General features: G+C 45.7%; 1 protein-coding gene across 1 annotated transcript; it reads right to left on the reverse strand.

The window, feature by feature from the left end:
* Nucleotides 1–1401: 1401 nt before the first annotated feature.
* Nucleotides 1402–17194, reverse strand: LOC310746740 (uncharacterized protein). Its single transcript, XM_083580720.1, has 7 exons — nt 17083–17194; nt 9168–9218; nt 8551–9056; nt 8272–8353; nt 8006–8079; nt 7292–7418; nt 1402–6491 (listed from the first exon to the last, which is right to left on the reverse strand). Exons 1-7 carry the CDS (start codon nt 17177–17179, stop codon nt 5422–5424), a joined length of 2007 nt encoding a protein of 668 aa, XP_083436846.1. The 5' UTR covers nt 17180–17194; the 3' UTR covers nt 1402–5421.
* Between the last annotated feature and the right edge of the window lie 67 nt (nt 17195–17261).

The raw sequence follows: 17261 nt of genomic DNA on the forward strand, positions 1-17261 counted from the left end.
TAACTAATCCATCAATCCACATCCTAACCCAAAGTGGCAAGCAGTGTAAGGACCTGAATTCATCATACAATTGCACACCTCCTCCGACCTTGCCCCTCCTCCGTGGCTTTGCAGAGAGAGGAAGGGGGCAGGACCCGTTGCCCCATGACTTGGGGTTCCTTCCACGCACGCGCTTAACTGCCCCTCCCACCGCTGCCTCCTTCTCTGCAGCCCTGCCCCCTTCTCCCCCACACACCATGCAATCAGAGAGAGGAGACTCGCCAGATCCCAGAAGGTGTCCTGCAGCCAGCAGAGAGTTAACAGCCTTGCTCCTCTTACACTACAGGAAAGGACTGAGGAGGGAGGGCCTTTTGCTCTGGAAGACCTGCCCCTGCCTTTATTTTCCTGTCCTCTCTAGGAATCCAGCTCAGTTCCCTTTAACGGTTTAACCCTTGCCCAGCAGAACGCGCCCAGCTCATGCTCCCCCCCCCCTCTCCAAAGCTTCGCGCCCACCCAGAGAAGCTCTTTCGGGAGACTCTCTCGACTGGGTTCTGAGCTGCTCCTCCCTTGACCAGAAACAAGAGGAACAGCTTCATGGAATCCTTGGATCCGTTGGTTCGGTTCCTCCCCTCCGGAGCAGGAGAAAACAAGCTTGCTCCATCTTCCAAGGCAGAGCCCTTGAGATACGGGAAGATGGCTCTCCTATCTCTCTCATTCAGCCAGATCTCAGCTAAGGGATGAGTGAGGAGGCACATGGTTCCTGCCTTTTCTGTGACTGAATAGAGGAGACGGTAGATCCATCCCAGGAAATATTCCTAGTGATTTTTAATGGCATTTTAGTTCCTGCTCTATATTGTATTAAAGTTTATATCCTGTGGAGTATGATAAAATACAATTTGTAATCAATTAAAGAAGCAATACAATCATGCAGCATCTAGTGCAGAACATGGCAAAGGCTACAAGCTGAACAAAACAATTCAGTGGTCTGCTAAATTCCCTGGGGGAGGGGCGTTTGGAGACCCCTGCCATACGCTGCTTCGAGGACTGTGGCTTGAAAGTGGCATGCAAACCTTCTCCATGTATCCTTACACCTCTGCCCAGATGTGGGCCAGGATCCGTGTGAGTCAAATGGGCCTCTTCTCCCACCCCAGATGGAGGAGGGTTGCTGGCCCTAAAGGGGGTCAAAGCAGAAGGTGTCCTCCTGGCTGAAGTGAAGCAGGTCTGGGTGTGATCAGGGCCTGGTGGGCGACTGTCTGGGAACCCCAGTCCCTTCAACACCAGAAGACAAGAAGAGCCCTGCTGAATCAGACCAGAGACCTCCCCGCAGACCTGGTGCAAACTAATGTGGCTGAATGCTCAATATGCATGTCATTGCTCTATTCTACTTCCAGGGCCAGAAGCAAGAAGAGTCCAGATTACAAGTAAAATGAATGTGATATATTTATTGACATAACTGCATACAAATGGTGACAATTTAGAAACTCAGAAAGAAAATGTGTGAGAATGGGGAAAGCATATTATGAAAAGCACTATGTCAGTGTGGAATATAAAAGAATTGTTATAATTATTTATTACATTTGTATACCGTCCTTCATCTGAAGATCTCAGGGCAGTTCACATCAAAAAAAGACAAGATAAAAAAACAAAATACATAATGGAAACAAAAACAAAACAACAACACCCCCACCCCAACCCCATACAAATACATTTTAAAAGATATATAGGATGTTAATCAGCCCAATGCCTGATTGAAGAGAAATGTTCATTCATACACACACAACAACAAACACAACAAACAAACAAAATTATACACAACATCAAATCCACATTCTCCTAATCCTGTGACTCCCTCCTCTCTGCTTCCTTAAATTGCCTTTTCAATTACATGTCATTTCTACTCCAAATTATTTTTTCTACCTCAAATTTCCTACATTCTAAAAATTACAAGTGTTCTTAAAATCCTACCAATGTATTAACCTGTTTACAATACTTTTGCAAATACGCAATAAACATTTCCCATTCTTTTAAAAATTTCTTATCATCTTGATTTCTGAGCTGTCCGGTTAGTTTTGCCATTTCATCCTAGTCCATTAACTTGGTTTGCCAATCTTCTTTGGTCAGAACTGCTTCTTCTTTCCATATTTGGGCTAACTGTATCCAGGCGGCTGTCATAGCATACATAAACATTTTTTACTGGTCTTTTGGAATCTCCGCTCCTACAATACCTAATAAAAAGGCTTCTGGTTTTTTTAACAAAGGTTACTCTGAACATTTTTTTCCATTTCATTATAAACCATTTCCCCCCCAAAAAAATTACCTTCCTGCATTCCCACCACATATGATAAAACATACAAAACATACTGTCAGAGAGACACATACCCTCTGTTTCTTTACATTTCCAACACTTATTAGATCCTATTATTTCCCTTGATCTGGACACTAGACTTCTGTTGATGCACCCGAGAATAGCATTAGCTTTTTTTGCTGATGCATGACACTATTGACTCATTCAAAATAAATAAATAAATTGTCCAGTAGCACCTTAGAGACCAACTAAGTTTGTTCTGGGTATAAGCTTTCGTGTGCATGCACACTTCCTCAGATACAATTCTTCAAATTATATTGACTCCAATCTATTGTCCTCCAATCTGTTATGGTCAATTTCTTTGATAATGTGAAGTTGCTCCTATAGTTAAAACAGGAATAGGATGTTGCTTCCTTTGTTTATATTGTTCACAGATATATTTATTTTCAAAAGCAATTTACAATGCATTTTATACACTAAAAACACAACGCAACAGCAAACTGCACACAATAATACAACAAAACACAACAAATCAGGCTTTAAAATTGATCAGCAATAGTTTCAGCAGCTGCCATGCAGTGTTGGGTTCTTATTGTTAATTAATTTATTTTGTACAGAATATATTTTGATATGTTTCTATTCTGTATTTTGTGTGTGTGTGTAGCTATATAGATATAGATAGATTCGAATGTGGGATGAAAGCATCCAAAATGCTTAGCAAAGGGTTAATGCTATAGCTTTTCAAGAAATAATTCTGTGATGTCATATGCCTTCTGCCAGAGGCAGTGATGTCACTTGGGGGCAGCTATGGCAGTAATGAGCAGTCTTCTGTTCTGCCTCAGAGTTTGTCCATCTGTAACAGTTTTTGCCTTAGATACAAATGTATGTAAAATGTTTTAGCAACATAAGTAACACCTCCCTGCCTTGTACATTTAATCTAACAAGTGCAAGTACACTGAGTAAAAGTTACGGTATTTGTTATTTAAATTTTAAAAAGAGTGTATCTTGTGTAATTCCCACAATATTATATAGGTATATATAGACTCCCTTAGAAGGTAGCAGACTTTCCTTGCTTGGACGTTTTCAAACAGAGGTTGGCTGGCCATCTGTCATACATTGCAGGGACCAGATGACCCTCAGGGTTCCCTCCAACTCTACAATTCTAACACATACATACATGCATGCATGAAAGCATACTTTAAAGTACATGGGTCCCAATTAATGCAGGGCTTTTAACACTAGTATTAACTGGGACCCAAAATGCCTCTCATGTTTCTGACAGTACTGTATACTCAGGGAAAGATTTTCAATAGAAAGATCTTTGATAAGGTGCACAGATAAACCACACAAACTTAATTCTGCAAATACCTTTTCCTTTATGGGAAAAGTTAATATAGCTTCAAATGTCACATTTTCATGAACTGCCATGAAGATTCTCTTGAGAGCACTGAGCTTGAGCCTCTTTCACTGCCTCTCCTTTCCTGGGACTTGGAGTTTCCCCTGCTTCAGATATGATACTTGATGTCCTAAGAATACATCTGCAACATCTACAACCTCAGCCAAATCCAGTCACACCAGTTGCCAGGAAAGCTCTGCAACTAGGATCCCATCCGCCTGAAACTCCAACAGATGTCGTATATTAAACAAAGCAAAAATAAATATTTAAAAGAAGGAAAGATATTGGTTAAGGGATCTTTACCTGGTCAGTCTCTTTCTCAATTCTGGAGAGTCAGGAACTCTTGTCTTTAATTTCATGTCCAGAAACAAGAGCCAGATCAAAGAGAAAGGCTGATCCAGCATGCTTCATTGCTTAGGCCAACTCCCAAGTCTATTGATCCAAATGAGAGGTTGCAGAGAGCTGCTCTGCTTATGTCAGGGAACAGGCACACAAAGAAAGCAGTCCTTATTTCTTACATACTCTGGCTGGGCAAGAAGTCCCAGTTGCAAGCATTCCCCCCCCCCCAAAAAAAACCAGGTTTCTAACACACCCACCCATGGGGGTGGGATTTATTTACTTCAGGTATGTCCTGGGGTAAAATCCCCAAATAAGCTCAGCAGCTTTGGCCGGCCCTCACGCATGTTCACTTCATCAAATCTGGCCCTCTTTGAAAAAAGTTTGGGCACCCTTGATTTACTTCTATTGGAATAAATATTTCTATTGAATAAAATACCACTTGATGGTAACTGGTAACAAAACATTTAACCAGTTTAGCTAGAAAAGTTAAAATTATCAATACAAAACATTTAAACAGCAATATTAAAATTAAAATCATAAATACATTAAAACTAATAGCATAAGATTAAAGCACATCAACTTCTATGCATCTAGAAAGGATTGCCTGAACAAAGCATAGAGCCACGGTGCCTGTGTAACATCAAGAGGCAGAGAGAGATTTCAATTCAGATGTGATGCTGCATTGAGAATAACTCCAACTTTCTCTGAGAGCCAGGCTCACCAGGAGTCTCTGGAGAATTCATGTTTTTCTGAAGATCCTTGGGAGCCATGAGGAGGGCTTGACAGCTTACACCTTAGTATACCAACAGGATATGTAACCAGAACCTCTTTTAACACTCACATGGAAATGATTTCTCCCCACGGTGAATACTTTGATTACTATGGAAGTTTGTGCTTGTATTAAAGCCCTTTCTACATTCCAAACACTGTGTCATAGAGGAGTGGTGGGAGGCATCAGCTGGGGAACCCCCAAGGGAAGATAGCTCAGACCCTGGGGACTGGCGGTGGGACGATGATGGGCAGCCAGAGAGAGAAGCGAGAGCAGACTTGGGGAAGGAGGTGTCAGAAGCTGAAGTGCTAGCAGGGTTTAGTGAGCAGGAAGACTCTGTGGCAGAGAGCATGAGAGATGAGTCAGGCTGGTGGAAAAAACAGGGAGTCTCCCCCTCCTGCAGCAACAAGCTACTCTACCACTGATCTTCTAGGACCAGAAAAGTAGTGATGAGGGAGGAGCAGAGAAAGACAAGGCAAAGAAATCTCAGATTGTTTGGGAAGGAACCAGGGCAGGAGGAGACTTAAGGAACTGTGGGAAGGTGGGGACCTTAGGTCCTCACAACTGCTTCATTGGGTCAAGAACTAATGGAAAGAGTTGCTGTGCTCACTAGGTTTGGCCTCCTGAGCTGTTTTATTTCTTTGAATAGAGAGTTAATTTCACTGACACCGTGTGAGTTATTGATGACCTGCTCCTGACACCCACCCTCACACCCTGATATTTCTCTCCTGTATGATTTCTTTGATGGGAAGTGAGAGTGGAGCTGTGACTGAAGCTCTTTCCACATTCCACACACTTATATGGTTTCTCCCCTGTATGAATTCTTTGATGGGAAGTGAGACTTTCCTTCTGACTGAAGCTCTTTCCACACGTTTGGCATTTAAAAGGTTTCTCCCCACTGTGAATTCTCTGATGTCGACGAAAGTTTGTGCTTGTATTAAAGCTCTTCCCACATTCCAAACATTTATATTGTTCCTCACCTCTGTGAATTCTTTCATGTGAAGTGAGACTTTCCTTCCGACGGAAGCTCTTTCCACACTCTTGGCATTGAAAAGGTTTCTCCCCTGTATGAATTCTTTGATGGGCAGTGAGATGGGCCCTCTTACTGAAGCTCTTTTCACACTCTTGGCATTGAAAAGGTTTCTCCCCTGTATGAATTCTTTGATGGGCAGTGAGATGGGACCTCTGACTGAAGCTCTTTCCACATTCCAAGCACTGATTGGGTTTCTCTCCAGTGTGGATTCTCTGATGGCGATGAAAGTTTGTGCTTGTATAAAAGCTCTTCCCACATTCAAAGCACTGATGTGGTTTCTTCCCTGTATGAATTCTTTGATGGGAATTGAGGCTTTCCTTCTGGGTGAAGCGCTTTCCACATTCCACGCACTGATAAGGTTTCTCCCCTGTATGAATTCTTTGATGAGAAATGAGATGAGCATTCCGACTGAAACTCTTTCCACATTCCATACACTGGTGTGGTTTCTCCCCCATATGAATTCTGTTATGGGAAGTGAGACTTTCCTTCTTATTGAAGCTCTTCCTACATTCCAAGCACTGATAAGGTTTCTTCCTTGTATGAATTCTTTGATAAGGGAGATGGCTGCTCTGATTGAAGCTCTCTCCACACTCCAAATATTTATGTGGTTTCTCCACTGTGCGGATGTTGTCATGATCTCCCTTGTTCTTCTTTTCCAATTCATCACCACCTGTAACAAAGACAGAAGTGGATTAGAGCCTAAGGAAGAAATGGAGCTCCAAATATAGTGGTACCTCAGGTTAAGTATTTAATTTGTTCCGGAGGTCCGTTCTTAACGTGAAACTGTTCTTAACCTGAAGCACCACTTTAGCTAATGGGGCTTTCCGCTGCTGCCGCGCCGCCGGAACACGATTTCTCTTATCATCCTGAAGCAAAGTTCTTAACCCAAGGTACTATTTCTGGGTTAGTGGAGTCTGTAACCTGAAGCGTGTGTAACCTGAAGCGTATGTAACCCAAGGTACCACTGTACTGAATAATGCTTATTAACGCTTGTGATAGAGGGTAGGTGAAGGGAGTTAGATGTGACACCTTCCTACAGGGTTCTCTGCCTTTGAGATTCAAAAAACCTGGCTCTTTTCTGAGGTGGATTTTATTTGGTCCAACCATGGAATCTGCTCCATCTTCATTGTCAGACGTCTGGTCAATCAAAAATGGACACAAGCAGAAGCGAAGACAAAAAACCTGACAGAAACCATTTCAACTTCCCTAACTATTGTGAAGCCTACATTTTAAAAGGCTTGGTCAGTTCGGGCAGCACGGCCTACAGTTAAAAAGGCATAACTGGAGGAAGAATATTCACAGACAAAACAGTAAAATGCCCTCCATTCAAGGTTTCCTGAATGGATTCCTGTCAGAATCTCAGGTGCTGTAGGTCGCAATGTTGAGCTCTATCAAAACATGGGAGGTTTGTCACATAGAGATATGGACTGAATTTCAGAACAGATATTATGATCTAACAGGGAGCTTTACCAAGAGAGGCCATGATCCCATTATTCTCCTCCATGACTTCCTGATGTAGAGCTCTCTGGTCAGGGTCTAGCAACGCCCACTCCTCGTCTGTGAAATGAACAGCGACATCTTCAAAGTACAGTGACCCCTGAAAGAAAAAGAATGTCCTCCTCTCAGACAGCACAAAGACTAGTTGGTACACATTGTTCTGTTGTTTTAATTGGATTTTGTTGCTGCACAATTTAAGTGTGGATGCATCTTTTAATGTCTTAATGGAATTATTTTATTGTATATTTTATTCTGTATTTTATTGTGTATATTGGGAGGGGACCCTGCAGATGCCCTAAATCCAAGTTCAAGGGGAACAGTGGGCAGGGGAAGAGGTAAGAGACAGGGGGAAATGCCATGGAGCAACTGATGAGGCTGCCTAGGTGAATCCAGGCCACTGTTTTTTATGGTACGTTATTTTCTTAGAAGCCTATTTTAGCATTCACTGATAAACATGGAAAGAAGGCTGCAATGACTGATAGATATACTAGTGACATTCAGAAGGAGTTAGGAAGAAAGAGCTGTTTGTTTTTCTCAGCACATAAACATTCTCTAGTGGTATATTCAGCCTTTGTTAAGGGAAGCTTTGACAGAAGGCAAGAGGATAAGAGAGATTCGTTCAGGGGCAGAACCACCCTGGCCGCCCCACCCCTCCTCCTCTGTCCCCACAAGGCTCCTTCCCCCTACCTGATCTGTTTCCACAGCCACTGCTTCCCTTCTGCCACCATGAAAAGATGATCTTGTCAGCATCCTTCTTTTACCTGTGAGAGACAAAGGGAAGTGGGAAGCCAGGAGGCCATGATGCTTCTCCCCGGCTGAGTGTGTTTTGATGTTTGTACCCATTTCATATTAGTTGGCCCCAAGAGCTTTCCCCAAAAGATTCAAAGAACCCACGGATAGTTTCAGAATCAATAGAATGTGGTCAAACGGAGAATGAACTCCTTCCTCCTTACCCAGCGGCCTCTCTCTGATGTCCAATGAAGTCCTCTCTGCTTCAGAGGAATCCAGGCCACTTTCTGCAAAGATAATCCTTCCCTAAAACAGCAAAAAGGATTCAAAACAGAGGATGGGGAGAAGGATAAGAAAAGGAATCGCAGATGTAAAATGTAAGGTTATCTGATATACTTCCTTGGATGGTTTCCAAAAAGGGGTGCATAGTTACTAGAGCATTTTGGGATACTCTCCCTCCTGTTCACAGCCCTTTGGGGTATCCAGAGGAAAGTTTCTCTCACCTGCTTCTCCGCCTGCTTCCTCTCCTCTGCCTGACTCAGGAGGAAACCTTCGGCCAGGGCCACTGCCTGGGAACTGGTCTCTGCTCTGCATTCCCTCACCCAGCTCTCCATCTCCGCTGGAAGGACAGCCAGGAACTGCTCCAGGATCACCAGGTCCAGCATCTCAGCTTTCGTGTGCCTTTCTGGCTTCAGCCACTGACAACAGAGGTGGTAGAGTCGGCTGCAAACCTCTCGAGGTCCTTTGGCCTCTTGGTAGCAGAACTGCCTGAACTGCTGCCTCTGCACCTCTGAGCGAAGGGTGTCCTCCTCACTCAGAATCTTCTGCATGGAGTTTTTCCAGAATCCCCCACTGCTCCGAGTTTCCATGGCATGGCCTCTTCCTGCTTCAGGGCCCGCTAAGTATTGCTCATCCATCTGTGCTTTCAGGAAGCCTTCTGGAGAGCGAAAGGAATTCCATTTTTCTTCTGCCATGCTCTGTCTGTCCAAATTAGAGGCGCTGGCAAATGCTACAAAGCAAACACATTGTTCTGTTATCAGTGCTATTTTTCTAGAAAAAGAGGTGCTGGAACTCATTGTGAACACCTCCCTCCTTCTCTTAGAATGACAATGGCACCCACCTGAGAGGTGCCAGAATGGAGTTCTAGTGAGTTCTGGATAAAAAAAAAGCCCTGTGTATTATAAAATGGACACAGTGTCAGGAGAAAATAGAGTTTCCCTGGATGAGTCTTGCTAGGAACCAGAGCTGGACAGCACCACAGCCCACACTCTCAGCTTTCTTTAAGAAAAAAAAGGAAAGAGGGTGAAGTAAGCCTCTTGCCCTCCTAGAAGGCTGGTCCAAAATGCAGAAGCCCTATTATGGGCTGGGTTTCCTCTCTTTATTAATGGCAGTTCTATCTCACCACTTTTTTCTCCAAGGTGCTCAAAGTGGCATCCATGGATCTATCCCACCTCACTGAATCCCCACAACTACCCTTGAAAACAGTTGCATTGGTTGTCAGTTCCTTTGCGGGTCCAATTTTTGTGTTCTGGGTGGGGTTGGGGGAGGTCCCACCATGAATGAGCTGAACACTCACCTTCATCCTTCCCTGTAGCCTTGGGACCCCCATCTCCCCCCCCCCATGCACCCTATAGCAGAAGAGAGAAGAGACTCACCAGATCCCAGAAAGTGCAGAGCAGAGAGACAACAGCTACCCCCTCCGCAGCCCCCCCCGCTTGCAGGAAGGGACGTGACAAGGCTTTGGCTCTGGAGGATCTGCCCCCGCCCTTATTTCCTGTCCTGTCTAGGAATCCAGTTCAGTTCCTTTTAACCCTTTCAAAGCCAAGCATATAAAGAATTGCTTCTCTCTCCCTCTGTGCTTTCTCTCTCTCTCTCTCTCTCTCTCTCTCTCTCTCTCTCTCTCTCTCTCGCAGGTACCCAGGAGGAGCATATGTGTTGCGCACACCCAGAGATGTTTTATTTTGGGGGATCCTCTTGGCTGACGTGCTGTGCTGCTCCTTCCTTGGAAACAGAAACAGGCAGAGCAGCATGCAGGGGAAAAGGCTTTGCGAGAAGCAGGAAACTCCATCCTGGAATCATAGGACTGGAGGATTGGACAGGTCCTGAGGGTCATCTAGTCCAACCCCTTGCAATGCAGGAATCTCGGCTAAAGCATCCAGGATAGAGGGCCATCCAAACTCTGCTTAAGAACCTCCAAGGAAGGAGATCCCATCACCTTCTTCCCATCAAACAGCTTTCCTGGTGTTTACTTGCAATCTCTTTTCCTCTCACTTGAAGTCATTGCTTTGGGTCCTCCCCTCCAGAGCAGGAGAATGCAATCTTGCCCCATCTTCCATGGGAGAGCCCTTGAGATATATGAAGGTGGCCATCATTACTCACATTCAACCAGATATCAACTGAGTGTTGAGTAGGATGACACTTCGTTCCTGCCTTTTCTGTGATTGAAGATGGGAGACGGCAGAATCATAGAAGCATAGAATTGTGGAGTTGGAAGGGACCACAAGGGTCATCTAGTCCAATGATGGAGAAAATAATAATTTCAGAGAACTGTATATTTGATGGTTTCATTTTCTTTTGAGTCTATGGCCTAGCTAAAATGAAGAGGCCTGGACCTGTTTTTTTACAGCACAGAACTAGTTGCTTTTAGGTACTGTACACAGTGAATGTTCGTTCCAGATCACTGAAAAGAATAAACTGTTAGACTTTATGATGGCCATTGTATGCATGAAACGAGAATCAGCTAGGCATGGCCGTTGTGATTAATATTGAATTGTTTTGTAGAGAGATGAAAAAGGATACTGAGAGACATTTAATGAATAGGAAAATTAGTCAAAGTTTAAACAGGGAAGGACACTGAGATGGGGGCTGGTTTGAACTAGGTGATTTTGATTGATTCGCGGTGGCGACACTAGGTGGCGACTATTCAGGTTGCTGTGATCCTTTGATTGTTAAATAGAAATCATTTGTAACATGGAAGTGTATTAAAGTGTGGATCTGAAGAAGTGTGCATGCACACGGAAGTTCACACCAATAACAAACTTAGTTGGTCTTTAAGGTGCTACTGGAAGGAATTTTTTTAATTAAAAATGTCAGGGGCTCAGGAGCAGGAGGACAGGGGAGAGAGGAAATGGAGAGCAAAGGGGAAGAATCCGAGGGCAGCGTAGAGGAGTATGACAGTGGCCCGAGAGATTCCATGAGCTTCTCCAGCGAATCAGAAGATTCCCAGAAGGGGGCGCCGACGGTCAGGGCAAGGGGGTCCCAGGGGGGACGCACCAGAAACAAGGAGCCAGCGGGGAACCCCAAAGCAGCAGCGGGGGATCAGGACCAGTTTCCCCACCAGAGCGTAGTGGGGGGGAAGAGTCACATGTGTCAGGGCCAGCGTCTCCTCCAGCAGGGAGAGAAAGTGAGTCAGGGCTGACCACGCCTCCAATGGAGGGGAGGTCAGTTGCAGCTAGCCCCCCCAGAGGGGGAAGCAGTGACAGCAGCAGCAGTGAAACGGTCAGGAGGAAAGCTGCTGGCTGGGCGCGCGCGACCTCGGGCGGCTCTGACAAAAAACATTGCTTTGGATGTGGTTCTTTGCAGCCTTCTTATTTCTGAGGCTGTCCCTAGGCACATTTGTATTTCAATAAAAGCCTGTCTTTTCCCTTGGAGCTTGCATCCTTTTCTGTTGGGTTTCCGGGTGGGATACCTCCAGTCTAGGAACCACTTTTAAATTTCTCCGTTTCATGTTAAAAATCGGATTGACTGATACACCACAGAGTCTCAGGAACTGGATTGAAGTGGGGAGACTGTCACTGGCAGAGGTGCCTCAAAAATAACCAAAATTTAAAAATCTCCTCCTTTGCCTGTCCTGCACTCAACATTCAGCACTGGCGTCTTTGAGGCTTGTGTGGATGTATGAGTTTTAACCCCTATGCTATTTATTGCAGGCTTTAACTGAAAATTTCTTTCATTTTGTTTTACAAGTTAGTTTTGAGGTGGTTTGCTGGTTTTATTGAAATAAGGTTTTGTTGCTGCTGGTTATATTGGTATTGCCAGGTATGCTGGGTGGTTGCAACCAAAAAAATATACAGGGGAATTTTGTGTTGTCCTTATTTGTTTTGTTTGTATGAATGCCCAATGAGAGTGATGGTCTCTGAAAATCTTGTTGATCAGGTCAGGAAGGAAGGTGAGTCCAGTTGCCCAGCCAAGTGCTGTGAGGTGAGGTCAAAAGCAAGGGGGCTCAGTGGAATTCTGTGAGTCATTTTTATCAGTAAGGGTATGAGCCTATTGTGTTGGTGGAAATCTGCTTAGACTTGCTGTCAGGGCTGCCCAAGGTCCCAGCTCACAAAGGACCAACGCTGCTTTGTTGTTAGGTACAAAGTCTTTATTGAAGTTCAGTTTCACTTCCAGAGCCGCAGCGTGCGGCTCTACGTCTCAACTGTTAGACCACTGATGCTCCGTCTGAGTCTCCTCCCCCCTGACACCAATTTAAGATTCTAGCCTTACTCCACCTCTTCCTCAGTTCCTTCCGCCTCTGGTTCCGCCTGGCCGTTGGGGTCTCGCCCTTTCTAGACTCTTCTGACGCTGAGTCCCCTGAGCCTTCCCCCTCCCTCCGGCGGGCTTTAGGAGCTGGTTCCCCATCCGGGTCTCCTGCTGTTCCCCGCGCCTGTACATTTGAACTTGGCGCGCGCGCCCAGCCGGTAACTTTTCTCCTGACCGTTTCACTGCTGCTGCTGTCACTGCTTCCCCCTCTGGGGGGGCTAGCTGCAACTGACCTCCCCTCCGTTGGAGGCGTGGTCAGCCCTGACTCACTCTCTCTCCCCGCTGGAGGAGACGCTGGCCCTGACACATGTGACTCTTCCCCCCCACTACGCTCTGGTGGGGAAACTGGTCCCAATCCCCCACTGCTGCTTTGGGGTTCCCCTCTGTCTCCTTGTTTCTGGTGCGTCCCCCCTGGGACCCCCCTTGCCCTGACCGTCGGCGCCCCCTTCTGGGAATCTTCTGATTCGCTGGAGAAGCTCATGGAATCTCTCGGGCCACTGTCATACTCCCCTACGCTGCCCTCGGATTCTTCCCCTTCGCTCTCCATTTCCTCTCTCCCCAGTGCTCCTGCTCCTGAGTCCCTGACACTTGCTTTGAGACCTGGTTCCCTGGCATTGTCACCAGAGACACCACACAAAGGATGCCCTACACAATCCTTTCCTAAGTGTGATGGCTGCCCTGGTACCTTTTCCCCAGTTCCAAAGCAATGAACCTGCTTACTGGAGTTCGATAAACTGTGTTTGGTGTGACATTATCTAAGAGACTCTGTTCCTGGCATTGCGTTTCTGAACCTCGTTCACCCAGGACACCTCTAAAATAGTTCCACTGCAATGAAATAAATTTCAGGGAAGCATCCTTTGATTTGAATGAGTTTCCCATTTATGAATCCATTGCTGTGGAACAATGCTTAAAGCAGCATCACAGACGAAAATTCACAGCAATGGATTCAGGGAAGAATCCTTGAGTACCAGTGGATTGAAGTATGTGTCTGGAATGGTAGTGGTTGCTTAAATGGTTCCATCACTAAGTCTTGGACAGGCTGATCTATTGTTTTGTTTATCTGCTATTTGTATGTGGTCTCTTTTGTCTGCTTCTTTTGTTAATTTTATAGGGATGTGGGTGGCACTGTGGCCTAGACCACTGAGTCTCTTGGGCTTGCCAATTGTAAGGACGGCAGTTCAAATCTGTGTGCCGGGGTGAGCTCCCCTTGCCCTTTCGCAGCTCCTACCAACCTAGCTGTTCAAAAGCATGCCAGTGCAAGCAGATAAATAGGCACCACTGTGGCAGGAAGGTAAATAGTTTTCCATGTGCTTTGGCACTCGTCCCATTGTCTCCCTCGGCCTGAAAGCAGAGATGAACATCGCACCCCATAGTCGCCTTTGACTGGACTTAACTGTCCAGGGGTCCTTTACCTTTACCTTACCTTTGTGAATTTATGTAAAAATCAGGGTTCAAAGTTTGATCCTTGTCAAATTTCCGCATAGAAAATAGTGTCAAGATTAGTAAATATAATTCTCTAGAAAACTTCAAAAAGCAATTAAGTTGTATAAAATATGCCCTGTTATGGTTGTTTTATCCTATATCTACACTCTATTCCCAGCTTCTTAATTTTCCTCTCAACCTCTTCCTTTTTTTCTCCCAGTGTTTCTCCCTCTAACATCCAAAGCCTGCCCAAGCCTGCCCTGGATTTTATTTACCATAAATTAACTAATTACAGATCAGAAATCTGACTTTTCCAAGGAAGCACCTTTTTTCACGGAACTGTCTGATATTATTGAATATTGTGGGTCCCCAGTTTGAAATGTAATAAATGGGTGGCTAAAGGCAAAATTCTTTTAATTCACTTATAAATCCAGGAAACCTCCCCCAGTGTATCACAGTGTTTTTTTGCCCTGGGGAGCAGGCAGAAACCAGAAAGCCCCTGAAATGCAGGAATCTTGTGCAATGCGGGACTCAAACCTACAACTCTGATATTAAGCCTCTTAATAGATAAGGTTCTATCCCTCAGGTACATCTATCCCAGTAAATATTCCTATTGATGTTTAATTGCATTTTAGTTCCTTCTCTTATTCTTTGTACTTTATTGTATTACAGTTTGAATTGTGTAGCATATGGTAAAATACAATGTGTAAGATATAAAACAAGCAATAAAAATGCAAGGAAAGATCACACAGCATCTAACAAAGAACATGGCAAAGGCTGCAATAAGCTGAACAAAAGTGGTCTGCTAAATCCCTCAGCCATTTTCAAACAGCCCATGAGGAGAGGAGTTTGGGTACCCCTCCTGCCATAAGCTTCTTTGAGGACTTTGGATGGAAAGTAGCAAGCAAATCTTTTCCATGTATCCTTGCATCTCTGTCCAGCTGTTGCAGCTCAGGATCTTTGTGAATAAAACAGGCATCTCCTTCTGTCCTAGTTTGGGAGCGTTACTGGCCTCGAAAGGGGTCAAAGCAGACACCAGCAGGCAGGGGTGTAGCCTGGGGGTGTCAGAGGGGCCATGGTCCCAGGCACAGTTTTTTGAGAGGCCATGAAGCAGGAGCCCCCTCCATGCAGGCGCCATGCTGGGGGTGCCTGCATGGGACCCTTTGCTCCATGCCCACCAAGTGCTGTGTTTGCTGGGGAGCGGGGGCAGCACAGGGCGGCCCTGCTTGGCTCCAGGGCAAACGGTCACTCTGGCAATGAGGGCAAAGGTGCCACCACAGGCTCCTCCACCCTCTGTGCCCCTGATGCACTCACACCCCCTCCCCTGGCACACGCCCCCCCCCCGGGTGCCAGGAACGCACGCTCTGCTGCTGCCAGCAAGTGTGAGCGGAAGTTTGAGATCAAATTGCTGTCCTGGCTGAAGCGGAGCAGGTCTGGGCATGATCAGGGCTGGCTGGGTGATTGTCTGGGAGCCATGGCCCCTTCCAGACCAGAGCACAAGAAGAGCCCTGCTGCTCAGACCAGAGATTTGTCCGCAAGCCAGTCAGTTTGAGTGCTCAATATGCAGGTCATTGAGTTGTTCTACCTCCCCAGTTAGGGGCAGCAATACTTCTGAACATCAGTTGCTGGAAGCCACCAGAGGGAGAGTGGCTTTTGTTCTCCCTTCCTGCTTGTAGGTTTCCCTCTGGGGGCACCTGGTTGCCACCGTGAGAACAGAAGGCTGGACTCGATGGGCCACTGGCTTGATTCAGCAGCCAGGCTCTCCTTAGGTTCTTAAATAAATAGGAGGAGGAGGATGTTTCATTTCCTAATATGAAGTCTTTGTTTTGAAAAGCCCTTTATTTATTGACAAAGCAATTAAATTATTCTGAAAGGAGAAGGTATTCAGTATATGGTCCCTCTTGGGGAAAAAGACGGAAAAGATTAAAACTTCTCATACAGTGTGAATAGTTACAGATTGGTAGCCGTGCTGGTCTGCCGTAGTCGAAACAAAATTAAAAAAATCCTTCCAGTAGCACCCTAGAGACCAACTAAGTTTGAAAGGAATTTTTAAATTTTGTTTCGACAGTGTGAATAGTCACACTGAGATGCCAAATGTTTCATCTAAGGGCTCATCCACACTTGGCTTGAGCCGTGATTTCGAGTCACAGGTCCAAGATGTTCTTCTTCGGTCTCACCACTTTCCCAGGGAAAACCCACACTTTACTGTTGAATTGACACAAACATCAAAACATATTCTTTTACCTCCTCATAGGGCTTCATTTTCCATTTATTTCCTTCCTCTTGTATTAATTTTTCATACATAACCCAATTTTTGCTCATATTTATCTTTTTCAAGTGTTAACTTGAAAACTTTCAGGCTGTTTATATTTTGATGCAGATGTTTAGATGCAGGCCCTCCACTAATCCTCAGATGATGAAAGTAGGGACATTTCTTTCTCCCAACTGACCCTCCTCGATGCCAATTTTTTGTTCCTCCCCCTGTAGAGCATTTCCTATCAGAAGAAGGGTGAGTGCCACCAGCACCACACCAGCAGGACCCAGCACAGACACCCTCCACCATCCTGAGAAAACCCCTTAATTCTGATTTGATTTGATTGGTAAATTTACAAGAAGACAAACACTCAGCAATAACAAAATTTTAGAAAGGGGCAAGATTAGACACAGATGCACAAAGCTTTTTTTTTTAAAAAGTCAAGATTCCTTGTACTCCGCTCTTTCTCCCTTTAGTCCCACCCAGGGTGGCCCTTCCCTCTGCCTGCTGCTCAGAGCCAGTATGTCATGCAGGACTGGGCAACAGCAGCCTCTCCTCCTCCTCCCCTGCTCTCCAGCAACTGAGAGGAGCTGCCCAAGCTGCCAGGGGAAATAGGGATGTTCTGGGCAGTGGCGAAGCTGCATGCTCCGGCACCTGGGACGGATAACAGGCGGTGGCATGGCTGGCACGTGTCCCGAGGGGCGTGGTGCCTTGCCCGTGGGGGCATGGCACACGCCCCGGGGCGTAGCACATGGCGCAGTGGGGGGTGGTGTGTGTCCGGGGGGTGGCCGCGATGGTACCCCCTCCCCGATGGTGCTGGGGGCTCTGCGCTCACCCCGCTCCTCTGCCAGTGGTTCTGGGATCACATCAGAAACCAGGATGGCTTCAGGACACTTGAATGGTGTGTAGATGTTAAATATTTTCTGGAACATATGCAGATGCCTTTCTTCATGGACTCATTGAACCCTGGGTGGCATTGAAGGGCTTCATGTAACCACAACAGAATATTATTAT

Source organism: Podarcis filfolensis (assembly GCF_964270895.1).
Source record: "Podarcis filfolensis genome assembly, chromosome: 13".
Classification (NCBI taxonomy): domain Eukaryota; kingdom Metazoa; phylum Chordata; class Lepidosauria; order Squamata; family Lacertidae; genus Podarcis; species Podarcis filfolensis.